Source organism: Cyprinodon variegatus, unplaced genomic scaffold (assembly GCF_000732505.1).
Source record: "Cyprinodon variegatus isolate N-32 unplaced genomic scaffold, C_variegatus-1.0 Scaffold36, whole genome shotgun sequence".
Lineage (NCBI taxonomy): Eukaryota > Metazoa > Chordata > Actinopteri > Cyprinodontiformes > Cyprinodontidae > Cyprinodon > Cyprinodon variegatus.
Window position 1 is genome coordinate 213525 of NW_015150489.1, and position 27098 is coordinate 240622.

At 37.6% G+C, this 27098-nt stretch overlaps 1 protein-coding gene across 2 annotated transcripts in view; it reads left to right on the forward strand.

Annotated features, from left to right (window-relative positions):
* Positions 1-262: 262 nt before the first annotated feature.
* The window catches only part of aff4 (AF4/FMR2 family member 4), a 33206-nt gene continuing 6370 nt past the window's right edge, over positions 263-27098 (forward strand). The window contains exons 1-14 of one of the 2 annotated variants that reach the window (XM_015405003.1): positions 263-551; positions 17148-17274; positions 19781-20557; positions 20894-20932; positions 21109-21195; positions 21379-21406; positions 21503-21548; positions 21689-21778; positions 22314-22458; positions 23322-23961; positions 24098-24234; positions 26131-26216; positions 26561-26801; positions 26893-26990. In XM_015405003.1, the coding sequence (XP_015260489.1) occupies positions 17152-17274; positions 19781-20557; positions 20894-20932; positions 21109-21195; positions 21379-21406; positions 21503-21548; positions 21689-21778; positions 22314-22458; positions 23322-23961; positions 24098-24234; positions 26131-26216; positions 26561-26801; positions 26893-26990 (2537 nt within the window). In that variant the 5' untranslated portion in view covers positions 263-551; positions 17148-17151. Of the gene's footprint in view, positions 552-11437; positions 11686-17147; positions 17275-19780; positions 20558-20893; positions 20933-21108; positions 21196-21378; positions 21407-21502; positions 21549-21688; positions 21779-22313; positions 22459-23321; positions 23962-24097; positions 24235-26130; positions 26217-26560; positions 26802-26892; positions 26991-27098 lie in introns of those variants that run through there. The other variant, XM_015404996.1, reaches the window with a different exon arrangement.

The window sequence follows — 27098 nt, forward strand, 5'->3', positions numbered from 1 at the left end:
TTAATCCTTTGTGTGAGTTAAAGCCTTAAGCTTTTCGTTTTTATTACGCAATAACTTGGTTAAAGTGCGACAGTTCGTTCAAATGCGTGGAAATATTTGTAAATAGTTGACATAATGTTCAATCCAATTCGCCCCATATTTTACTGAACATGGAAAATAAACACTGTCCTTGCAGAAACATGACAAAAGTGTTACATACTTTCAGCCATAGAGGGATGGAGGATGTGTTTGACATTTCTCCGACAGACATTGAAAGCAGCGCTGCCTCCTGCCATCCACTCCTGTCTGCTGTACCTGCTTGGCTTCTTAACTTAGCAATCAGTCACTTTTATTCAGCAGTAACAACATGAATGAGTGAAAAAATGTTGTCGTTTTGTTTCCGTCTCGCTGTGGAACTGCGTTTTGGGTGAAACATGTGAACCGTTGGTTCGGTTTTAGTATTTTAGCTGTTCAGCTGAGTCCATTTTGCGTCTAACTGGAAGTGGCAAAAGACAAAGAGAAAAGAGCTTTCCAACAGCTAGAATGGTTTGGGCCTAAAAAGAAGACAGGAGGTAAGGACTGTCAGTGTCGGGAAAGGGGTTATTTTTCGAATAAAATTGCTTTGTAATGTTGTTACGTTTTAAGAGGTTGCTATCTTCAATTTCCACAAAAGATAAAATGTTATAAGAGGCTAGCCGCTAGCTTAGCAGCTAATCGCCGATGGCTAGCAAACAATTCGCTTAAAGAGGCAGGTTCTCCTGCTGGTGAGCCTCTTTTTACTCATTAGTTTGGTTATAGGGAATTATTTTACTTTCTGGTCATAGGAGCATTTCTTAAATTTACAACCAAACCGTACATAATACCTTTGTTTTGTCTGTGTTAATTGTAGTGGTCTTGTTTTTGTGTCTAAATGTGAAGTAATAGGTCAGCTATTTTCTCTTTTCTTTGGTAGGAGATGAAATTAATTGGAAAAAAAGATGTACATTTACTGAAATATTTGTACTTCTTTAAGAAAAGTTTTAAAACTCATAACTTAAAATTATTCAAATTATATAAATTGAGAAATATTGCTTATAATTCGCCTTACATGTATGTAAGATTATAAAATAGGTGAAATAACCACCAAAAGCCCAGAGGAGGGAATATGAATAAGGCATTTATTTTATGCATAATGGTATTAATCAATTTGACACACATGAAAAGACACATTAAGAATAAACATTTCTTTGTACATGATTAGGTTGTTTTTATACAGCCAGTCAGAATCTGGAAAAAGTTATACTTGCTTTAGGAAAGGAAGCTGAGTTCAGTTTTATGTGAAGCCATTTTAAGTAACACCTACAGGAAAGGTCAAGACAATGAAAAATAAGTCCAAATTTCTCACTTACCAGGTTAAACGCTTAAATCAGTGACTGGGGGCAGTGATAATGAGGCTCTTTGGACAAACAGGCTTTTTTCACATAGCTGGAAATCCCCTAAATAATTGGTCTGAGATTGGCGTCAGACAAGTTTCCATAGTTTGCTGAATCAAATATATATATAAAAAAAGAAGAAAGATCTGGATCCTGTCAAATCTGATAGATTAGACCTAAAAGACCACTGGAAATCTGTATCTGCTGAGAAAAGTACCTTTTGATTATGTGAACAGCTGAATTTGATCGGTTAGCAATGCCCTGATCCGATATTTATATTAGAAATCGGTCCAATATCTGTTAAGAAAAACACTATGGAATATACTGCTCTGCATCGTCAAAGTCTTCAATTTTCATCATGTTGATGGAGACACTTTACTTAAAGAGAAACTCCTTTTTTTTTTTCTTTTTTTACATTGGGCCCTTGATTTTACGTTATTACATCATGTTTTACTCACCCGTATGAGTTTTGTTTCATTTGGAGCTGTTCTGAAGATATTCCGTTAGATTATATCCAAGTAACGTCTTCCTATGGGTAATGAGTTGAAGGCACAAACTAAACTGGTCATAATTTATTTGTTATGGTACGCCAGCATTCATAACATGTAGGCGAATCACTGTCCCTCAGACATCAGCGGTTATATTTTTTATATTTATATCTTTTAAAAACAAAGTGGAGTGTGTATGACGTCATCCGTGTGCTGGCCTTCATGTTGTTTGCCCATAGTAAAGTGAGTAGAACATGATTTAATAACGTAAAATCAAGGGCCCAATGTAAAAAAAAAAAAAAAAAAAAAAAAACGGCGTTCCCCTTTAATTTTAAAGTTTATGCCGCCCATTGGTTAACAACCCATCACACAGTTGTTCTCATACTGTTGTTGACTTGTTCTCTTTTTCAATATTATCACTTGATCAAACTTTTTTTAATGTGCGACACTACAAAACAAGTAATAATAGTATGTATGATTGGAGCTGGCATTATATCTGGTCACTATAACGGCCAATACTCAAAGCTGCCATATCAGTGTCCCTGGTTGTGTTGTAATTACAGTTGAATTACACTTGATTATAAGTGGATATAACTAGACTTGCGCTTATTAAAAATTGTCTTGTCCATTTATAATTTTAAATATCATAATTTAAAAAGGTAATAATGGCAGTGTGTTTTGATCATGTTTGAAACGAATGTAAATCTAACTGAATTGAATGCATAGGTGGATATCGTAGACAAACACCTGTTGGTCCACATGGACACTTCATTTTTGCATCCATTTAAGGTAACTGGATAAAAATACAAATGCCCACCCAGCGCTTTCAAAACTGAGTCAGATCATTGGAGGACAAAGAAAAAAGGAATTAGTACCAGCCAGGAAATAGCTGATTGTTGCATTTCTAAATGGTATCCCTTTATATCCAGTATATATGATCTCAGTTTGTTTTGGACATTTTCCCTGGCTCTCAATATTTTTACTTTGTGTTAAATCTGTCAAAAAAAAAGTAAAATATACCTTTGAGAGCTGTTTATTAGATAATAGCTAATAATTTTTTAATAAATTAATTTTGAATGCAAATGATCTAGATGAACCCTGGGTCTAATAGTTTGTATTCATTTCAATTTCTTTATTAAGCCACAAAGACAAATGATGTAAAAGCAAAGCAAGATTAATCCCAGACGTTAACTTTGCCAGATGATTTGAATGATACTAACAAAACAAGGAACCAAAGCAAACAAAGCATTAGTAATGTGTAGCTGTGCTCCCCGGGACGTGGCTCATTGTGAATTTGCTTCCTCTTTATATTTTGCCTTTGGGCTTCAGTACAGGGCTGTTTTCCCTGTTGCCACGGCAAAGGGCACATGTTCTGTGAAGATGTTTCAGTGATTTGCTCGTCCAGAGCAGAGACTGCATGTTTTATTTGGCTTTAAAGCAGCTAGTGTGCACTGTGATGAAGTATTGCAAGAGTGCTGTTTCCGTGGTTGAATGTTTTGGAAATGAGAGATGCCCAATATGGGTCAGATTTCTAAAACAAGGCCCCTTATCTTTTTGTCATTGATCTTATTTATAAAGTCGGATTTAAATCAGAGGTTTAAAATCATTTTGGTTTTATAATGTAAAGTCAGCCGATGCTTTAAGCATTAGCAATTGATTAAATGCCTGAAAGGTTATGTATTAAAGTCAGTAATCTAAGAATATTTCTTAAGCTTGACAGGAGTAAGTTGCTTGAGTTGCTCTTTCAGAGTCTGCCAACTCAATTAGTTCAAATCTTATCAGACATCAGTAGCTGTGTTTTTTTTTTTTTTTCAGTCTCTCAGTGCTGCTGCTCACACAGCAGAAAAATCTGCAGCTCGCTGTGTCCTGACCTCGCGCATCTGTTCTTCTGCTTTTGTTCTTTCGGATGAGAGTTAAGCCCTCATGTGGCTACACCGTCCTGTGAAGGTGAAACTCATTAAGAGCGTTCTGGTAGAGACATGGACTGTGAAATACTTTGTTCTCGCCTCAGAAAGATCACAATAACAGCCTTTGTGTTGTGTCACTGGAGTCAGATGTCTCATAAACACTAATGGAATTCATCGAGCACAATGTCCTTTGTAAGCAGGTTAAGTGCTTTGCAGGAAATAATATACAAAAATAAAACAGGGAGCATTTTAACAAACTGAAAGTGTTAGAGTAGGATGATTTAGAGAGAGAAGTTTGTCTGAAATGATCATGAATATGATTTCTGTGCCATTTTACTCTTATTAGACCTGCAGGAGATCCATCCTCCTTACAGTCTTCAACCTCATTGAAAAAAAACACCTATGAGTTTTAAATTTTAAATTAAATTTGCATAGATTTGCAGCTTTTACATTTTGCTGTCTCATTTTTGTGGTATTGTCTTTCCCATCGCTACAGAGTAAAGGTGAACAGCTACCTTATTGTTTGAGAACAACAAAATATCTGGAGTAGAACTGATTATCCTGTCATAACAGGTCATTGAATTGGGACTTGATCCACTAATAAATAGCTACGTAAACATAAGAGTTTTCCTAAAAGACCTTGTTTTTTTACTGCTGTGTGACAGGTATTAACTTAAAATACAAGTGAAAAACAATAGAAAACAGTGTAAGCAGAGAATCCTAACAATATTTCAACCCTAAAAAAGGCATCTCAGCCAGTAAAGGAGGTGTCGTATCAAAGGGCTGAACTGATAAACACAAAATAAAAAGGTTGCTTTGCTATCAAATAGATCATTGTGATGGGATGGTTGTCATAAATTCCTGCTTTGGCCAGTTTGAACTGTTTCCGCTGTTTCTTCCGGAAGATTATTACAAATTGCTATATTTGCTTTTTAAATTTTAATCAATTGCAGTTATTGCTTATGATTTAGGAGTACTTGCTCACCTGAATGTAGCCGCTTAGAAAAACTTTCCGGTTCTGTTAAACATTTGTTTTACATTCTTAAAATATATATATTTTAAAGTCTCTAATATAGCCTATGCTATGATGGATTTCTAGTCATGAAAACTATGATTTTTGACTTTTAAGTTAAAACTATGAAATATTGTGATCAGAGGTTTTAAGTCCGTAGGCAGGATGATTGTTTTCTGGAGGAGTTAAACCAAATATATCTCTGTTTAATTGACATTGGTACATCATTTAGCGTCGGTTGTGTAAACTTTTATCGTTTATGAAGGTTCCATATAACAGGAAGCTACACAGGAAATGATCATCTTTGATCAAACCTTATGGAAATTAGGTGTAGCATTTCTAAAGCTGTAACCTGCTGATTCAGATCTTAGGAATAGATTAAGCTTTCTGGGATGAAGGAGGAATGGGTTACTGTATACTAGGGAAGTTGAATGCTAACTTAGCTAGAAGATGAATGGATTTTATCGACTAACAGATTTTATTGATTAATCAATTGTTTCTGAAGTTTGATCTTTGGGGAAAAAAGTTTCCACCAATCCCCTTCTTTAGCTTCCAACACTCACTGACATCAGCTCATCACTTTTTGTTCTTAGCAAGCTTATAGGATATGAGGAGATATCTAACTGTGATAAACACTAGATGCAAACATTTAGTGTGTACATTTTCAATGATTGTTGGGAAACATGATTGTTTAAAAGCATTTTTTAGAGCTTGAATTTCTTTGTCCTTTAAATAGTCACCTTCCAGAGGGGATGTTTAAGATAAAAGCTAGTTTTTGAAAGCAGTTTATCATTTGTATTCTTTATTATGAAACTTAAGTAGAAAAACATCAGAGATTAGATTTTTCAGCCCTAGTGTCTACATGTCTGATAAGGGCAGAGACAACGTCACACTATGTGTTTAAGAGTGTTTGTAGCTGTAAAACAGAGCTGTTCTTAGTGTCATATGAGTGAATAGTCCAGTTAGCATCACTAACTGTAAAAACCTGTTTCTCTGTACTCCATTGAGATAGTTTGTCAAACTGATGGTTTGCTAATATTTCCTAACCTAGAACAGGCGCGAAGCAAGAGGCAAGGCAGGATGTTGCTAAATAGACGTGGTTAGCCACCTGAAGCTGGGGGGTGCTTGTACCATTACCTACAACCCCCAATGGCCACTCAACCCCCCACACTCTCTGTCTGCTAGTAGGAGCAATTGGCTTCACCTGCGAGTGGCAGCGGATGAAGCCCGTGGGGTGGGGGTCTCACTGGCTGGTAGGAGGGGCTCTTCCTTAGATAAAGGAAGGGGAAGCCCTGAACCCAGATAAGCACCCATGAACAAGAGCACATGCCTGTAGCTGTCAAAATAACACCTTTTAACAGACGCAAAATCTTCCAACGGGCAGGTTTCTCAAATGTTTATGTAAATATGGAGGTAAATGTGTTCTGAAAGACAGTTTCCCCGGCCTAATTTAGCATCATTTTGACAGCTGTCAAATTAACGGCATGTTAACACAGAAAGCCTCTCACCTGAACCCTTAGGATTTCCAGTCTCAGGCCGGTTGACAGCTTCAGTGGATAAACTAGCACCTTTTCTGTTCCCAGTCCAACCTTCCTTTTATTTGCTGTTTCTCTCTTCCAGTGTGAATAAAGTGCATATATGCCACAACATCTAAAAAATGCAAATGTTTTAAAGAGAAGCTCAGATCTTTTCTGACCTAAGGTTATAGTGTCTCATAGTTTCTGAAAGTTTCTAAAAGAGTTCTCTATCAGTTACCGTGTCTTCATGGAAACTTGTGGAGATCAGCAGGAATCGACGCTTTGATTGATTGACTCTGAGAAGATTGAATGTTTGAGTTTAAGACTGGCCATTCTTGGGCAATCTTTTTTGTCTCTGGTCATTTTACCCTATTACTTTTTGGGCAATTGCTCTTAGTTCATCAAACTACATAAGGTCTGAAGTCACCAAATGGCAATTATGGATGGCTGTATGCTTAAGAATGATGAAGCTGATAGACACAGTAGAAACGGTTTATAATCACTATCCAGTCTCTAATACTCTGACTATAATAAGTTTGAATTTCCATTTAATATTCTTACACTATCTAATCCAGGGATATTGCATTGCTGAAAACTAAAACTATAATTTTTATGTTAGCACCTTATTTTGAAAAGTTGTCTATCACATTGTCATAAACATGACATAACAACTGCTGTGATGTTTGTTATGAATGCATACGATTATTATCATTAACTTGTGACATTTTTATTTGAAAGTGGGCATATTTTAAAATGTCTTTGCTTGATCATCCATTATAAATATGTCATATCAGGTGTAATTATAAACCTAGAAATGTTATTTAGGATGCATGTGTTATATTCAATTAGTCTTTACTTAGGCTGGCATGAAACCATCTTTATTGTGTCTTTAATATTTCCTCTCAAATGAAGTTAAACAAGTAGGACTTGTTACAAAGTAGTCATGACGTGTTTTATACTGGCAATGCTTTAATAACAGAGAGGTTATGGCAGTAATTTTGACTCATTACTAAGACATATTTGCTTCCCGTCTTACTTGTGAAATCTGCGAGGTTTTGTTTTAGCATGCCTAAAAAATCATTCTAAAGACATTTTATTTAATATACACATCCTCTTGTCATGTTAGTGACCAAATCCGGCCTCAGAATTGGAACAAACTGACCTTTATCCATTTCTGTTTTACAATATTTCTTTTTTGTCCATTTTCCCCAAATAGAAAATGAAACTTGAATTACGTTTAAAATTTTAATCATTCCAGTCTGATTTATAAAAAGAAAAATGGTTATTTTCTTGTTTTTGTATTTTAAAGCAAAAATCTTACAGCCAGTTCTTTTGATAAATATTTAAACTGACCTACTGACTGTGGAATGTAACATTTATAGGACAAATAGGACCGAACAAACCATGCAGTCAAACTCTGATTACAGCAAGTGTTTTTGTTTTGTGGATGAAGAGTTTTCCAAAGAAAAATAACTTTTTTTTTTGTTTGATTGGAATATCTCACATTGAAAAAGCTATTATTTCACAACAATTTTTAAAATGCTACTTTTTTCAGTGCATTGTTTTGATTATAGCAGCAGCCTTGATGGTGCGTCCCCCCCCCCCAAACAGCTGCTAACAGAGGAGAGGTTCTGCTGAATGGAGGCTCCCTCTGGAATCCCTGCTGTCAGCAGGTTCACCTCCAAAGCCACTGGAGTTCTGGCACCCACTCCCCATCTGTACCTAATACCTGCTGCTGCTTTTAAAGCTCTACTTGTATCGGGAGCATTCACTGTACTGGGTTAGATAACTGGTAATAGCGATTAATTATCCCTATTTATTAACCACCTGTAAAACACAAAAACAGAAAACTCGCGTTTATAACCCTTTTTGTGGAAAAAAGGCTCCACCTTTAGGGCTGCTACTAATGATAATTTAGCACATCGATTAATCTGTCGATTATTTTTCAGATGAATCGATTAATAATCGGATAGCCAAAGGTTCCTTAAAGATTTTTTACGAAATTAAACCAATTGAAACAAAAACTTTTTCCTCATGAGAAGTTCTGGATAGAGCATATTGACAGACTTAAACTTTATTTTTATCTTAAATGCAAAATGTTTATATATATGTTTTTACAATTTTTATATAATTACATCTCTAAGTAGGTTGCTCCGTCAGCTAATTTATTCGATCAACTGTTTCAGCCCTATCCACCTTGTAAACATGTATTATTTCTTGGATGAAGTTACTATTTCACTAATTCATCATTTGAAATGGAACACTAAAGTTTTCTTTGGGTTAGCAATGTATTGCTTTTAAAGCGGTTTCACAAAAAATCTGCAGTATTGTGAATCTGCTGAAAGTAACACCTTTTCTACTATTACATGTTTAATTGGGACCTGAACAAAGATCACTCGTCATGTAGCTTTACTGTCTTCTTAGTCCGGTTTCTATAGCCTTAAGTGATTTGCATTTCTAGGGATGTGTTCGGAACGATGATTTAAAACAGCCAAACCTTAATTTACATGTATTCTACTTGAGGGGATTAATGTGTTTTTAAGAAGACTTGGTGTCTTTCAGATGAAATCTTAACAACCTTTTGTGACTCAGCTGTTTCTCTTCAGGTCTAAGTAGGCCACACTAATAAGTGGTGGGACGTACCAGTGTGTTTGCAGAAATGATGACATCCAGTTATTACCTGAAAGGAAAGCCTTAGGGCTAAACGGTTTCATCAGAACTTGTCGTCTTATTTATTGGCTCAAACTCTAGGATTTCTTGTTTCTTTCAAGGCCCCATCCTTACTGAAGTTTCAGCAGAACTACCTCACTTCTGACTTAAGCCAGTATATCAGCTGGTTGTAAAATTGGATTCATATTTTCCATTGAAAATATCTCAGCCATAGGCCACGGTTTTAAACGTATCAGTGGATACCTTACCAAACTAAAGATGATTAGGAAGTCAGGAATTTTAGGAACCTTTCCTTCAGCTTTAGTTCTGTGAACAATGGGTTCTCACCAGCTGAAGGTCTACAGGTTTGTGGCTGCAATGCATTCTGAGATTTCTCTCCATTTTGGAGCAAAGAAGATCTGTAAAAGAAAATTATTAAAGCAGGCAAAGAATTAGAAATATTGCTAGCTGTGACAGCACATTTATAGAAAGGAGTGATTGACATTACAATGTCTTTTGTACTGCTGCCAATTGTAGGAATGGCTTTGGATCGGGAAAAAGACTTTTTAATTATCCGAAAGACCAGGTTTTGCTTCAAATTTCGATCCGGAAAGCAAACAGGTTAGAAAAAAATCAACCAGACAATCTGTGGCGTCCAAGCCTATACAGCAAACTATGTTCGGATCACATTACATCAGATTGTTTTATAATCTATCCTGCTCTCACAGCATCAGTCGGATTCGATATACCAAAGTTGCCACGGCTTGTTTTCTCTGTTGTATAGCTTTAATGAAGTGCCTGATGGCAACAAAACTGATTCAAAGTATTGTCTATTTTTTGTATTAAATATTTTATTTCATAAAACGACAAACCCTAGCTAGTTCCACAGTTTAGTATAGCCGCAGCTCTAGACAGATTTCCTTTTCACCAGATTTCACACCGGCCCACAGTCATGAGCCGAACCGGGTAAAAACCACATCCGAAGGCATGGTTTCCCACCTGGACAGCAGAAAGGATGATTTTAATTTTGTACATACTATGAAATAACAAACTATAAGTGTGTGTTTTTTACTTGAACTTTAAATATAGTAAAATGATCAACCTGAAGTATTCTCTTTTTTGTGGCTCTAAATTTTTAAATGTCTGTATCAGGTAAAGGAAAATCCCTGTTGTTGACGTTTGGATAGGAAAATAAAAAATTGCAGATTCTAAAGCTTTCATAGAGGTTAATTTTTTGAGCTATGATTTATAACCTAACATTAGAATAATCATGTTGACAAAAAAGAAATCCTCGTTAAAAAGCTTGGAAAAGTCTGATCAGTGGATCTAAATTACACCAGTAATATGTCAACAATAAGTACTTATATTTTCCTCCATACCTGATTTCTTTAAATTATTTCTTCCCCTTAAAATTAGCTCACATAGAGATCAAGTAGGTTTGTTTTTTCACAATTTGTACTGGATAGAAAGTCTTGCGACATGTGGTGATGCCACATTTGCCGACTTGTTTCATCAACAGGAGTAGCTGATGAAAATATGTCATGTTTGTTAGGGAGCAGCAGCAGGGTAGGAACTGGTGCTCTGTGTCTTTAACGATCTCCATGAGTGCACTGCCTTGTGCTTGGGGCATAGTGGGAAGGAGGGAGGGACCGTTGACTGAAAAATGGGTCCTGATTGGCCGAAGGCAGTGACATCATGCAGGCAGAGTCCCTGTGGTGTAAAATAACATGTCCTTTTATGGGAGGAGGTGGACAGTGCCACTCTTTGAGAGAGGTGAGATTTGTTTCTCTTATAGATTCCCCTTTTGTTTTGTTGTTGTTTTAACAACATAAACTTACTGTAATGTGCTTATTGTTATATTTTGTCATATTGAAATTTAATCTCCCATCTTTATAATACATGGAATATGTACTTGACTCCAACATAGTTGCTCACTATATACATTTGTAGTATTAATCTATATCAGTAAAAACAAATTGCTACAGATCTTGATAATAATCATTTTGTAAAAGTGTATCTAGAATTCCTGATATTGCATAACAAGACTTATTAAAATGTGTTTCTTACATATTTTGTCATATTATTTTCTCTATATTTACTCACTAGAAAAGGTAATTTTATTCTCAACCAGATGTATGTATGAATATTAATTGTGTATATTTTGAAAGTCAAATGGAAGTCCATTTCCTTGTTCCTGTGATCAAATTCAGCCAATAGAGCTGATTATGATTAATCCATACAACATTCCCCATACATTTACACCCCTTTATATTTACACCCAAACACACACACACACACACACACACAGAGAGGCTCTATTCAGGTCTCCATTCATGCTTTAACCGCAGAACAACAAAACAGAAACAAAAGCTCCCCCGGCCTCTAGACTTTACCTTGCATGTGAGCTCCCCCGCTGTTTGGTGACTTGGTATCTACCGAGAACAAGCAGTCCCCTCCCCTCCCTGAGTCAGATTTGTCTCCACTCCAAGGAAATGCACTGTACCTTCGAGTCGAGTAAAAAAAAAAAAAGAAATGGAGTTGCAGTCTACAGCTGGACGCTAAAAGATAAGATTTACTGTAAAAGGGACTCCACAGGAGGAGTTGGGCACTGAAGTCTAGCTTATTAAGTTTTGAGGAGAGTACTTCTGAATCCCTAGGAGATCCTTTGAACTCTTCTTCTTCCAATGTTTCAGTGGTTGAGGCCATGGCCTCTCAGTCAGGGTAAGAAATGCATAACTACTTGACTTGGCAGCTACTTTTATTTGTTTTTTTCTTACCTCTGTGTCTGTTTAGAATAAAACATTCCAATGTTTTCTCCCCAAGTTTGATTTTCTTCTGTCTTTGCATGAGCTTTCATAATAGCTGTGTGACATGGGCCCTGTCCTAAATTAATGGTGGTCTGATAACCATCAGCTCTCCCTTTTTCTTGAATTTAAGATGAGGCCTGGCTGTTATGTTGTTAGCTGATCAGTTTAGCTGCAGAGTTTTCAACTGCAACAACTTTGACCTTTAAAGTTTGGCGCATTTGATTTACCAACAGTTACACACTCTTCGTATTAGTCTTTAAACTTAGCTGCGACTTGCAAAGCACAGTAAATACTTCCCTTAACTTTGTAACAGTCTAAAAAGTCTAACTTGCCATTTAGTCTTTAGATCAGTGCAGGACGTCAGATGAAGGCTTGGTCAAATCTGCAAGTCAAAGCTTTACCTGGCCATAATTTAAACAACAATGTTGCATCCGACTTGTCTTCTACTTGATATTGATGTTTACAAAACAAACCTGACATGATAGACATGTTTGTCGAGGTTGCATATAAAAAAGAGATACATGTTTCTAGAATATTCAAGTCAGAATTTGTACTTTTGAAACATTGAACCTTACAGGAACAATTGTATCGAAGTGAAAGAGCAAATGGTTCCCTGCAAGTGATTAGAAATATTATTGCTCCTTCTCAAGAATAATCAGTAAGACAGTAAAAACTACTTTCTTGTAGTGCATTAGAAAGACGTGTTTTTTTTTTTTTAAATCTGAGCTTATTTTCTGTGTAGTTGCTGGAGTTGTTGACTTACTGCCTTTTCTTTCTGCCAGGTATTTCTCACACATTGCAGCTTTATGTCATGGTGGCCATTTTAGGAACGTCATTTTAAGTTTAGTAGGGTGAAAGTTGTTTATATAATCGCATCAGATCATGAGAAGCCTACAAAGCAATGAGGTGTTTAGAATTATATTTTCTACTTTAAAACAAAACCTCTGTAAATGATATGTACCAACAGATATCAATTTAGTGTGGTCTTGCAAATTTTCTTGGAGTCAAATATCAATTCAGATCAAAACAACAATAAAAGTTTGCAGATAATTTTCTATTTAAAAAGAATTAGGCATATTTTTAAGTAAGTATAAATGAGCTGATAAGCTGTGCTTTTGGCACCTTGGTTTAGTATATTTTTCAAGGCTGCACTTTTAAAAAGATGAAATTGTCCAGTGAGCTGTTTCCAAACAAAATTTATTTTTGTTTTACACTTGTGTAAACAAAATGACAAATACAGTCTGTGTAAAAGTCTATATTGGCAACAGGTCGAAAATGAATCAAGTCTTTGCCTTTTTGTTGCATTAAACTGCTTTCTTCTCATGCGCTGACCTTAGGGTATCATTTTATTCCCATCTGTAGGTAAGTTTTCGTCTCTTAATGGCTATGTTTAATAACCAAAATGGGGTTTCAATCTCAAATACTACTTGTCTTAATTGGATATTGTCTAAAAACGTAGAATTAAACCTTTTATCCAGTTATTTTGGTTCAGATTCCCGTTTGGGCCAATGGACTCCTAATAATTTGAAAGGCACTGACCTCAGAGCAAACCAAAATAAGTCTTAGCACCTACAGCTGCTGGATTATGTTCATTGGAGTCATAAAACCCCATCGGACTGAAAATTACACTTTTTTTTTTTTTTTTTTCTAAGTCTGTAGAATCTGTCAAAGAGGGTATGATCTTTCGGTTTACACCACTTAAAGCATAGTCTGCACAAAATGTCCTGAGGCAGATGACTTCGCTTTAACCCCAAAATGTTTAAGAATAAATGGTCAAAATTAGAAAGGCGGTGAAAGGGTGAAATGCTTAGCTTGTTCTACTTGCTTTGCATGATCGACAAAACTTTCTTAAACCAATCAATTTACTTAATATGTCCAGTCCAAGTGGCATGAGATCTTGTTTATCTCCACTGCTGTCTTCTATTTTTCACCTTTTGATTTTGTTTTGCTGTTTTTGGGAAAAAAAACAAAACAGTTCAAAGCTAAGACCAACTGCTGCTTCATGCGTTTATCCACGTTTCTGCTTTAGCTTGTTGAAACCGGCAACAGTCAGTTGAGCCTTGTGTGTCATGATTTCCTCTAGAGGTGTACCGCAGAGTCTCCCCTCAGCTCATAAACATAGACAGATCAGATCAACTCAGGGTCTGAATGGACGTTGAGACGTGTTTACTAAAGATCCTGTTGCTGGGGGCCTCTGATTAACATTGTGGAGCATTCATAGCAGTCCCACTCCCACTTGACATCAACAAGCTCGTTTACATTTTCCTCCCCTATACCACTCTGGGACCCGAAAGACACCATAGTTTAGTATTGGTTTCTGTCTAGCAGGTCAAAACGTATGGAGCTTTATTGCTCCAGTGCGTTTTCTTAAACCCACAGGGAACATTTATAGCTTGAAAGACTGCCAAATGAACGCTTTTTCTTGTCAGCTGTGAGGTAAAGGATACCAAATAACTATCATTAAGCAGAGTTTACTGGAACGTTGCGTTGGTAAATCATCCGGACAGTTAGCTGTTGTAGACACTCGATGTCTAAAGGTGGTAATCAGCGGTCGGGTCAGTTGTGGTTAGGTGGTCATCAAAAAAACTGTTTGGTTACTGTTTTATGTTGTCCTAATTTATAGCTGTGCTGTAAATCAGAAACACATTTTGAATCCTGAACACTTTGGTCACTTTACTTTCTTTGAATCTAACTCTCCACATCTTTGTCATGGTGAAGTAAAGATGTCCTTTAAAAGGGAAAGTAAGGTTTAATCTTTAAACATTTTACAGTCTCTCCATCAGAACCTTCTTAAAACTGTTTAAATTGACATCAATGATGATCGATTTGATGTAAACTTTGTTTCTAAAAATAAAATTCTTAATATTAGATGTAATCATCCTGGTGAATCCCTTTGCCTCTCTAGTTGTTTGTCTAGGAGAAGGCTGGGTGTTCTCTGTACGGTTGCCCTTCGTCAACAGCCTCAAACGTATTGTTTTCACTGACGATCAAAAAGCTGTCAGTTTAGGCTGGTAGGAATGAAGCCAAACTGAAATTAGCTTGTTCCCATTTTGAAAACTCTAGCTACTTTCTGACAATATGGAGCACAGGAGATGAGAAGACTCAATGGGCCTTGGTCAGATTGGCTTTTGCATGCTAGTACTAATGTTCCATCTAAACACATGTTTTAATCAAATCAATTTAAAGGTTTGTTTGTCTCTAAATATAAACAGCTGTTCACAGTCATCATGTAAAACTGGCTCAACTGCTTTTATAGATCTATTCACTTAAAGTATTGATTCTTAAACAAGTTATCACCAAACATGCTAACAAAAATAAAAGGGGTTTTCAGGTGTAGCTTTGAGTTTGAGGTTTAATTTCCTTTTTTTTTTTGGAAAACCAATGACCTGGATGACTGAGAATCTTCACCAGCATTTACACACACACACCTAAGGACAATTTAGAGAAGCCTTTCAACCTAAAATTCATGTTTTTTCCGCAATTTTGTGCTGAAAAGGCGACAACGTATTTGGACAAAGACATGGCTGAGCAAACGTGGCTACTACGATCTGTCAATTTTACAGAAAGAACTCAATTTAACTCGCACCCACGCCATGCTTCTGTGTTTACATCTGAGAGGAAGAAGAAAAAGAAGAATCCTTGTTTGCGCACAGAGCGATTAGCCCACAATAGCTGGGAGAAAATAAAACATGTTTGATTTTCTCCCGACCTCACGATTCCTGATCGAGGTGGTCGTTTCAGCCTGATGGATGCACGATCAGGCTGAAAGTTGGCCCGATCGGAATAATAGTGCGAGAATAATAATATTCTCGCACGACTGGAAAGTTGCCACAAAAAGGGCAAAAGATCGCACAGTGTGTGCGTGCAGGTGGCGCAGTGGTTAGCACGCACGACCCATGTACGGACGCTTTAGACCTCGACACGGGCAACCCGGATTTGAATCCGGCTTGTGGTCCTTTCCCGCATGTCTCTCCCTCTTTCTCATACCCTTTTTCCTGTCAGCCCACTGTCGAAAAAAAAAAAACGAGCCACTAGTGCCAAAAAAACTCAACAACAACAAAAAATAATGGCAGAGTGTAAGCCCAGCTTTAATGCAAGGCAATAGGGCTACAAACTGCACCACCTCACAGCCCCAATGTTCACACTGACATGACAGAAATAATGACAAAAATAAAACACATTCTTACCTTAAAGTTTAATTTTGCGTCGCATTTTTAAACAAATGCTGAAGATTTTTTATTTCACAGAAATCCAATATGGCTGCCATTTACATAAAGACCTCAGTAAAAGAGAACTTGTTGAATGGTTTTTATCTAAGGATGCCTTTAATGTTGCTACAGTGTTTGAAAATAAATAGAAAAACAATGAAGAGAAGGTCCTGAGAATAAATGTCAGAATATCCATCAGATTTTCCTTTTCAGTGTAGAATTAGAAAACACTTCAATTGGATTTATTGTCATTCTCCGAGGTTAGTAAGTGTGCAAGTCGTCCCCAGCACATGGCCTGGTTCACAGTTTCGTTGTTGCTGGGAGTTTTAATGTTTTCCACCAGGTCTTTTTTAAAATGTCTCCACTCAGGCAAAGGTCATTGCGTTTTAAATAACACACCTTTTTGGCTCTTATTACATCTACACTGGTTTGTTTATTTACTTTGCAGATAGCTTTGTTCAAAGTTCACTCTGAGCAACACCAAAGGCAGCCATAGTGTTTCATTTGGTATTTGTACCACACCTTATGAAGTGTTTCCTTTTTTGGATTTATGTGGAAAAAAACAAACAAACTAAGGTTCAGGTTATATAATTTTTTAAAGAGAACCTTCCAGTTTCAGATCATAACTTAACTCTTCCTCCTTTTATGTAGCACCTCAACAGTTAAATGTTTTATACAAGAAGGAGAACAAAAGTTCAATATTGTGAGAATAATTGTGATAAGTGTGTATTTTTCAGAAGATGAAGCACTTTCTCCAGTACATTGCTTGTGGTATATAAAGTGACATTGAGCATCAGTACAAGATTATTTGTAGAAGAACACGGAAACTTAATTGTGTGTTGACGACACTAAGCTTATTAAAAGCTACTTTCTCCACTGGCCATCAGCGTTAAAGTCTCATTTTATTCGAGCAACTTCTCCTTAGCATTTTAAAATATGTAAAAGATCACTTCCTGCAATCAGATCACTGTGTGTGTATGTATTTATGTGAGTCTGGATGTTGTCTGTCTTAATAAATAATCTGCTTGTAATGAAATAATTTTATAGGGAAACAATCAGAGTGTTGCATATTGCTACTTCCTTTGCCACCTATCTTTGTTGATCTAAGAATATGGTATCTCTGCAATAACATATTATGTTGACTCCATGCTCTGTTGTGTGTCGACAGCAACATGAACCGTGAGGACCGGAATGTGCTACGAATGAAAGAAAGAGAAAGGAGAAATCAAGAAATCCAACAGGGAGGAGAGGCCTTTCCAGCAAATTCCCCCCTCTTCCCTGAACCCTACAAAGTGGTAAGTGTTGTTTTTTTATGGTATTGATGAGTTCAGATGACTTTTCAACATAGACAGGAAGTGAAAATTGCATTATCAAAAGCTGTCACAGTTTCTTGCTGCCACTTTCAGATCTTGCGTCATCTGTTTTATAGTCTTCCTGAACGCAAGATTTGTTGTTGTGTTCCAACATGTCTGAGAGGTCTTCATCTCATTTTATAACCCACATAATCTCAAATAATGTTTGTTAAAAGTTAACTTTGGTGATTTGAACAACTGCTAAGAAGATTTTTCTGTCTGGAGACGGCTCACCTCGATCAGCTGTTACAAGTAAACAAAACGGCACGCTACGCCTCTGTCAGACTTCCTCCCATGTCTTCCGCTTATACCTGCTTGAGAATATGTAGGGCAGCCAGCTCCTGTCAGCCACTATAATTGTAAAGAGGATTTTAGATCTCTGAACCGGTTCAAATCTTTCCCACTAACCAGATTTGAGCAGATGTAAGTGGCTCCCCTCCCTTAGCTAGGACTAGCCATCAAAGAGGCAGTAAGGAATGTGTTCTGACAGGTTGGGAATAGAAAAGCCACCAGAGGTGAGTGTCGATGGGTATGTGTGTGTTTGTTTTGGACCACAACAAAGGGAAGGATGAAAGCTGACATTAGAGACTGAAAGCACCTTGACCTTTACCAATGAAATGCAGTTTAACTCTGCAGATTTTCCCAAGGTTTCCTAGAGAGTTGCTTTTAAATGTAAGGAGATTTAAATAACACATTTAAGCAGATCAGAGATGTGGGGAATAAATTAGCCTTTAAAGTCGCCAAATTTCTCTACTTTCTACATTTTGCCAACGGGCTGCATGGGCCTTTATGTAAGCTGTAGTTTGACTTTCTGACTGTCATGCTTCACTAAGTGGAAGTTTACAGCGTTCTGCTTTAAAGCCCATGTGCACACACAGCTGCAGCTGTGGCCTCCCGGATCTAGACCAGTGCAGCAGGAACGTTTTTATGGTGCAGAGTTTATATGCTCACTCATTGGTGCAGAGTGAGGAGCATTTGACTTTCTATAGAAGCTGTTGCATGTAATGGATATCATTCTGATTAAAAACAGACGTTTGACCAAAACTCACTTCAACTACACACTTTTAGGCTGATTGTTTTTCAATCTAACAAGACTTAAAGAAGAAAAAAATTATGTTGAGTTCTTCTTTTTTTTCATTTTAAAAAGTATTAAAACAAAAATGCACATAGATAAATATAAGCAGACACAAGGTTAAAGAAAGTCTGGAAGCTAGTGAGTTTTGTCTCTTGTGATATCCTGTTCTGGATTATTGGATAAAACATAACAAGGGATTTTGTGGGGCCAATAAAAACAAAAAGTTAATTTCATTTTTAGGCGTTACAGAAGCTTTGTATGAATTAGTTTGCAGTTGATTTAAACAACCCTCTTTGTGTTGGAAGGTTTTGACTCTGCTCTGACCTCTGAACAGTTACGGTTCATTACAAAAGAGCAACACAATCAGTTTTACACAATGGACTCATTGGATATCTTCACCTAATATTTATATTGCTGCACAACTCATGTACTGTACAAACAATGAGAAATTTTGCAATTATTAATATCTACAAGATGAAAATCTTTCCAGTTGTTGCAGCTAATTACAATTTGTCTACATTTTACTTTTTCTTTACGGCTTTGACTTTTGTCAGACTACCAACGGAAACGTAGAAATTAGAAGAAAAATAGGTGCTACTGTTCTTCCCCCTGCTGCTCTAATGAGAGACAGGCCTCCTGCAAGCACAAGGTGGTGGAGTGCACGTTATGACCAAGCCAGTAACATTTCCTGCTGCAGATAACGGCTTGTGTTTCCTCACCCTCAGTGTGAATCTGTCAAACAAGACAGAGGTGTGAGACTGCATGGGAAACTGGAGACTTTGCACAGGCTGCAAACAAATCAACTGGAACCTGCAGCCCTCAGAGTGATTGATTAACCTCTGTGCTGAGGCTGTGGTCTGACCCTTATCTCGGTTCAGACGGGCTGTTCAGAGCTCAGTATAAACAAACTGTGCCTGATTAGCCCTTTCGATCATTTCTGGGTGGAAAATTGCTCTTAAACGTAGTGTTCTAACTGATTCTTTTTGTTGGAGAGACTTGAAATTCTGCAATTTTGAAGTTAGTTTTTACCACATTTTCCTTTTTGCTTTAAGAATATAATATAAGATAAATTTTTTCTAGCATGTTTGCTGTTAGGGGAACAGAAGTGAAACCAAACAAAGTGCTGTACAGGTATATGTAAAGGTTGAAACAAAAATACAGGAAGATGCCAAAAAAATAATTAGAGCTCTCTTATGCTGGTTCAGAGGCTAAAAAAGAGTTTTCAGAGCAGATTTAAGAACAAATTGCAGGGGTTGTCTGATGTTTATAGGCGATAAGCATCCATATGATCAGAAAATATAAATATTTGAATTTTTATGCAAACTCTTTGCTTGCTCTTTACCATTGCTCCATCGTCTGCTTTTCTTTCTTCAGGTCAGCAAAGCAGATCTACTGTCCAACCGTATTCAGAGCATGTTGGGCAATTACGACGAGATGAAAGAATCGATTGGCGATACTCTTCCAAAACTTCCAGGAAAAGCCTCAAACAGCTCGTCTTCCTCAGAGGAGAAGTCCGGCCCGCCTTTATTCGGCGGGGACCAGCGAGGTGTTGGTAGTGGAGGTGGTAGCCAGAGCAGTAAGTGGACTCCTGTGGGCCCAGCGGGGGGCGGATCTTCATCTCAGTCACAGAAACGCTCTGGACTCTCAGGGGAACACAGTAGACAGAGGAACAGCGGCAGCAGTAGCGGCAGCAGCAGTAGCCAAAGAGGGGAGAAGAAATCCAGTAAGCACAGCGGAGGCTCAGAACATTCAAAGTCCCACACTTCTAGTCCAGCAAAGGGCTCGTTGACCTCCTCCAGCAGCCACTCGCGGAACTCATTGACTGCTGATCAGCATCACCCCAAGTACCGCAACAAGTCGCCCAGAGACAGGGAGGCCAGCTGGGACTCCCCCTCCCGGGTTCACTCCTCCTTCCCCAGTGGACAGCACTCGAACCAAGCCTTCCCTCCATCTCTGGTCTCCAAGCCCAGCTCAATGCAGCAAAAGCCCACAGCTTACGTGCGGCCCATGGATGGCCAGGAAACGGCAGAACCCAAGAGCTCACAAGCTGAAAGCTACGGCGGGCAGTCGCACAGCAGCACTATGGGAGAGGTGAAGTCCCTCGGCAAAGCTTCACTTACAAAACTTAAGATCCCTTCACAGCCTGTGGAGGTAAGACATCATCTTCAACCCAAAGTCCCTCCTGTGGTTTATTAGAATTCTTTATCAATGTTCATATGTGTCCTTTAACAACAAGACCTTCATAAAGGATCCCTTATCTTAGGGTCATCCAATCAGCAGTGGTTAAAACATCCATATTATTCTTTGTGATGTCATTTATAAGAAATTAAAAAACTACAGTTTTGTACACCATGTCTGCATGAATTATTAGAGCTCACAAAATGCCTTTAGGATGACTAATGGCTTTATACATGGAAGCTCTCTGACCTGTTGAACTGAGACCATGGTAACATCAGCTAATCATGATGGTGATGATTCTCTCAACAGGGATCCGGTGACGCCAACTGTGTCGATGAAATCCTAAAGGTTTGTTAAAACGTTTCCTTTCTATAGTTCTTTCAGCTCTATGATACAGAGAGAAAAAAAGTCAACTAACTGGGAAAAAAACAGCTTTACCTTCTCCTAATCTGAAGCCTTTCTCCCCATTTGTGTTGGGGAGTTATGTGGGTTTTTTTCTTATTTTTTTCTTTTTCTCCTTTCAGGAAATGACTCAATCATGGCCTCCTCCACTTACAGCCATCCACACTCCCTGCAAAACAGAGCCCTCCAAGTTTCCATTCCCCACCAAGGTCAGCACTGAACGCAGACTTTAACTCATTTTAATGATTCTTTTAATGTTCCAGAAGGGCAACTAGGCTAGTTTGAATACAAAACCTTGTTTTGTACAAAGATGATTTTTATTGTGAATGTTTTAAACCATTAAGTTCAGACAAAATGAAAATCAAAAAACTTTTTTTTTTCATTTACCTTAGGATGCGCACCCCTTTCCAAGTGGACACAGTAAGTTTTACAATTCAGACTCTATTTTCTTTATTTATTAATTTAGTGTACAGATCATCATGTGTAAACATATTGTAAATATGAACTTTGTCTTAGAGCGAGGAAGTTCATCAAAGAGCTCCAGCAGCCACCAGCCTAAAGAGTGAGTCGTTTACGTATTTGTAGTCCTGATTCGTAAATCTGTGTTTGTTGTTTTTCTTCATTGATTTACAGTGAGATTTAAATAACTACATTATCCTGGACTGCAGTACTAACTCCTTTTGACCTTTTTTGTTTGCTCAGCACACTGAAAGAAGATTTAATAGTAAGCAGCAGTGATGACAGCGATGGAGAACAAGAATCCAAAAATGCCTCAAGGAACACATCAGCAAGGTGAAGTGCAAAGCTTCGATTATTATTGTTGTTTGAGTCCAGCAGGTTTTCTTTTTTTAGTGCTTTGGTTTCATTGAGAGATGACTACAGTGGTATTCTCAACATGGGACACCGTATTTTCTAAAACCACAAATGACTGAATAGCCTGTTTGGGTGCCGAGGTGGTCGTTTCAGGATTAGCGGTGCTTATTTGATAAAACATGTCATCAGAACAACCATCGCCTGTTTTTAGAGAACAAGGAAACAAATGTATTACAAACAAACCCTTGTCATATGTTTATTATGATTTCATTGCATTTGTCTTGTTGTATATAATGTTTTTTTTTGTCTAGCTATGTTAGCTTGATGTTGCTAATATCATTGTTTTTCCTGGAAAACCATATTCTACCTGTTAACGTAAAGTTTATTTTAAACACAGATTTAAAAAAGCTCAACACAGGTGTCCCTTAATTCATTACCTCAATGTAAATGTATTCCTTCAACTATCTACTGTTTCCAGGAGTTTAACCCCCTGCCTGTTTCTGTTCATCAACAGCAATAACAGTGAAGCTGCGGAGCCGACCAGGGATGACTCCAGCAGCCACAGTGGCTCAGAGAGCAGCTCTGGCTCCGACAGCGAGAGCGAAAGCAGCACAACGGACAGCGAGGCCAACGAGCGGCCCAGGACCGCCTCTCCTGAGGTATTCATCCAACTCTAGCGTTATAATAATCTGCGTCGCTAGAATCTATTGGCTGCAAATAAATCGTTAGAATATTTAGGTGTGTCTCAGCTGATTTATCTATTGTTGAATTCAGAAAAAAGAACTCATAGATTTAAAAACACTGAATAATTTGAAGGTGCTTGTTTTCATTTAGATAAATATGGCTTATAGTAAAGAAAAAGTAAAATTTCTGTTTTTTGTGAAACTAAGAAATGACAAATAGTTACAGAAAAAGTTTATGAAAACCCTGTTTATTATCTCCACAACCATGAGGTGACATTCAGCTGCAATCAGACACAAAGCTTTGGTGATATGGACCCAATTATGTCAAATGCTTTTTCCTAAAGAATAATAAAAATTAAAAAATTATGCTTAAAGCTATGAAGTTGGTGACTAATGTAAGATTTTTTTGCTTGAATCATTTTGCTGCACACAGTCAGAGCTCAACCAACATTATTTTTTATCTAAACATAATTAAATAGGCTTGAAACATAAAACACAACTAACCAGGACTGCTGGCTAAAAGTTGATCACAAATCACAGTTTTACATGAAAGCCTGTTTTTTTTTTTTTTTTTTTAAATCAATAATTACCCCCTCCTTTCACAATGTTGATGAGTCAGGAAAAGGCCAAAGCAAAAGATGCAGGCTATTTATCTAGCTTACCCACGGAAAGTTAATTGGAAGGAAAACATTTTGAACTAAACTTCTAAATGTTCAATATTATCATAAATGTGGAATGCCAATTGTTTTCTCTTCCTTTCAGTTTAATCTTTGTAACATTATAATATTCAGCTTTCTGAGTACCTTTCTTGACTCTTTGTTCTTCTTTGCCTGCTTCAGCCTGAACAGCCTGTGATCAACAAGTGGCAGCTGGACAACTGGTTCAAAGCGAAATGTGAGAAAGAAGGCCGAGATTACAGCTCCAAGGACTCTGCACCGCCCCTACCTAGCAGGGAAAAGGGTGCCGAGGGCGGCCGTGGCCGACAGAAGTCCCCCGCCCAGAGCGAAGGGGGCGCAAATCCTCGAATAAGATTCGGTAAAAAGCAGCCTAAAAAGACGGAGAAGCCTCCAGTGGTGGAAGAGCCCAGGGGTGGCCTTAAGGTGGAGACAGAACCAGCTCCAGAGATACCTCCCCCCCGGCCCATTGCTGGCACTAAAGGCTCGCGCAAACCTACCATCAAAAAAGAACCCAAGCCCTCTCCCAGGGCATCATTACCCTCCGTCACCACCACTACTGACAAACGCAAGACGAAGGCGCCCACCAAGACCCCTCAGTCGCGTGAACTTCTCTCTACAGACTCTTCTTCCTCAGATTCTGAAGGAAACGACAGCATCCCATCCTCTTCACAGACTCCCAAATATACAGAGAGCATCAGAACTCCGGTTTGCGTTTTCTCTCCTGTGTTGTCTCCACTCAGTGACCTTGAGGATCGCTACCCCACAAGACAACCTCAGCAGCAGGTTTTGGTCGTCAAAATCGGTTAGTCCCAACTTCTTGTACGTCTCAGAATAACATAAAAGAATTCCTCTGTTTGGTGTCCTTGTTGCATGTTTCATAAAGGAGCTTTATTTATTTTACAAAATGGACTCTTCCCTTTCCTTCCTATTTCCTATAGATCTAAGCCTGCTGTCGAGGATCCCGGGACGACCCTACAAGGAGCCTGCAGAAATTAAAGTGGAGAGAGAAGACTCCCAAGACCGAGAAAGCATCAAGGACTTCCCCAAGCAGAGCAAGTCAAAGAGGAAACACAAGGTAGGTTCTTGTTTTTTATCATTTTTTTTAAGCCACAATATGTTTTATTTTTCTGAAAACATTTAATTTCAAATAAAAAGCTAATCTTCACAAATGTTGCAAAGCCTCTTTAAGAAGAGAAATCCTGTTGGAAGTTTTCCCTTCCTGCAGGACAGCGAATCTAAACAAGAAAAAGTCTTCAAGAATCAAAGAGGGTTGAGGCTTTTTTAAGTCCTACCAAGATTCACTCAGTACCAGTCACTCTTAATTGGACTTTATTATTATTAGCTTTTGGTTTCAGCTATTTGATTAAGCTTTTTTTTTACACATGCATACCATATTTACTGCAAAAAAAGTTTGTTTTTTTATGTTCTTTGTTATATTAGAGTTTCCGTAAATGTTTATCCAAAATTGATGATCCGATATCATCAGAATTTTGAATAACAAAAAGAATAGCACTGGCTGGTAAAAGTGTAGTATCCAAGCATATGTGAAGTATTGTGGAGGGAAAATACCTACAGCCTTTAGAGGAAGAGAAATATGATCATACAGAGCCCCTGACAAAGACGGATGAGATATTAATACTTTAATTGGACAGGCTTAACAGTGGACCAAAATATCCCAATCTTTAAAAAAAACAAAAAACTGCATAAACTGTTCATCTTTTGTTTAGCATAGAGAGCATAAGGTGAGCCTTTCATCATCACTTTTTAATCTTGTTTTTTTGCCAAAGTTTTCCTGTTAGTAGCAGTGTTTCCATCCAACTGAAATGCGAATTATAAGCAAAAAAAAAAAAATGAAATGCTAATTTGTGGTGTTTCCATTTGGTTTAAATTGAATCATCCTAGCACCGTAAAGTGTAATGCATTATTTTGTACAGTACATCGTCACGCATTATTGTATTAAACAGGAAGTAGAGGCGGCCATCTAGTATGGAGGACTGACTCTGCCATATATAAAAATAAATACAGAAATAAATAAATGCTCAATAAATAAATAATCATACAATTAATTGCCACCAAAAATACAATAAACAAATAAATGTAAGTAGAAATTAAATTATACAGTGAGACATAAATGTATATAACTCTTTTAATTAGCTTCTTTATTTATTTGCCTTTGTAATATTTACCTTATTTATTTTTTTGTCCTTTATAATGTTCAACTTTATTTTTTTTATTACTTATATTTTTAAGTCTATATTTATGTGCATGTTATAATATTTTTGTCTGTTTTATTCTTCCTTTGTATTTTTTTACCCTAGTTATTTCTTCACCGCTATTTATTTCTGTCTGCCCTTTTTACATTTCTGTATGCATTTCTACCTCAGTATGCAAATGAGGAGGGGGTGTGTCCTAGAGAGTCACCTTATTTATTGAGCATTTATTTATTTATGTATTTATTTTTATATGTGGCAGAGTCAGTCTTCCTTAATCTAGCAATGAGCACAGATTAGTAATGAAGGAAAGTTTTAATAAATGGGTTATCGAGCAAGTTATGTTAGCATGTCAGCTGGTTATGGCGATGTTTTTTCCCGCCATGTTGACTCGCGTAAAAGGAGGCCAACAGCAGAAACAGCTGGTCAGTCATGTGAGGGAAAAGTTTGCCACCTGAGGGCTGATTCGCAAAGTGTTTCCATCTCCGGTTTTGAACATTTCCACTTTTTTTTCGAAAAAGCTAAAAAAAAACACCTCAAATAAGTGGGGAAAAAAAAGTTTTTGTGAATTTGAGTTCTTATGAATTTTACCGTTTCTATCAAGCTTTTCTAATTAAACATGAGAAAATAACTTCTAAAAGAGAGTTTATCTTTTACTTTTGCAAAAAGTGCATTGTGTAACATGTAATAGAGCTTTAAAAACATTGGCACAATAAGAAATCAAAGTGCTCTGAGTTGCTGAACGTCGTTCTTCTTTTTAGACTGACGAGGAAGGCACCAAGCCAGAGAGTAAGCGATTCAAGCCAGACGATAAAACTCAGTCTCCCCATAAAACCAGCAATAAAGAGTAAGTATTCTCTTTTTTTTTTTTTTTCTAATAATGATTCACTCCACTCTGACCCTCTTGTTACAATATCTCAGCCTCATTTTGTATCAGAAAAGCTTTCCACATGCTATGACTATTCAGAAAATGAACCTTTAACCTTGGGCTTAAATGTAAAAGTTACACTGAATCAGATGATTTGTTGGGCTTTGTTATCCTCTGCTTTATAGCCTGGTGTTGGAGCAAAGTTTTGAATCACCTGTTAGTTTAACTTTTAATTTCTTTTGATCTCCATATATGAATGCATTCATATTAAGAGCTTTACAGCTGCATAATACAGCTTTTAATCCAGATTTCTATTCCACCAGGTCGAAGAGACCCTTGGAGAAGAAAGAGGAGCCCGTACCGTCTCCTTCTATAGCCGGCCCTCAGCGGACGCCCAAGTCCGACCATCCGAGTCGAAAAGGGACTGCCAACCACTCATCCACATCGCTGTCAAGCAGCAGCGCTAGTAAGAAAGCAGGGAGCCACAGCAGCAAGGGCAGCTCCACCTCCAAACACAGGAAAGGGGAGGACAAGGGACGCAGCACACGCGAGGGCAAGGTTGATGTGAGTCATCTTCTACCAGTCTTGTTCTTCCATCATATAAAACGCTTTTTTCCCCCCCTTCCCTTGTAGTTATGTGTGTCGTTGTTTCCAGTCTCTGCAGGAGAAAAATTCAACTAACCAGCTGGCTGTCCCTCCTCTTTCCACTGATGGCTCACGGTCTCAGAGATCCAAGATGGTGTTTGAAGACAGGTACAGATGAGCTCTGCCCTGTTTCCACAGCTCCCAGTGAGACTCTAAGAATGTGTTGAATGAATAAGGCAGATGAAACACCAGGAAACAGTTTAAAGACGCTTTAAT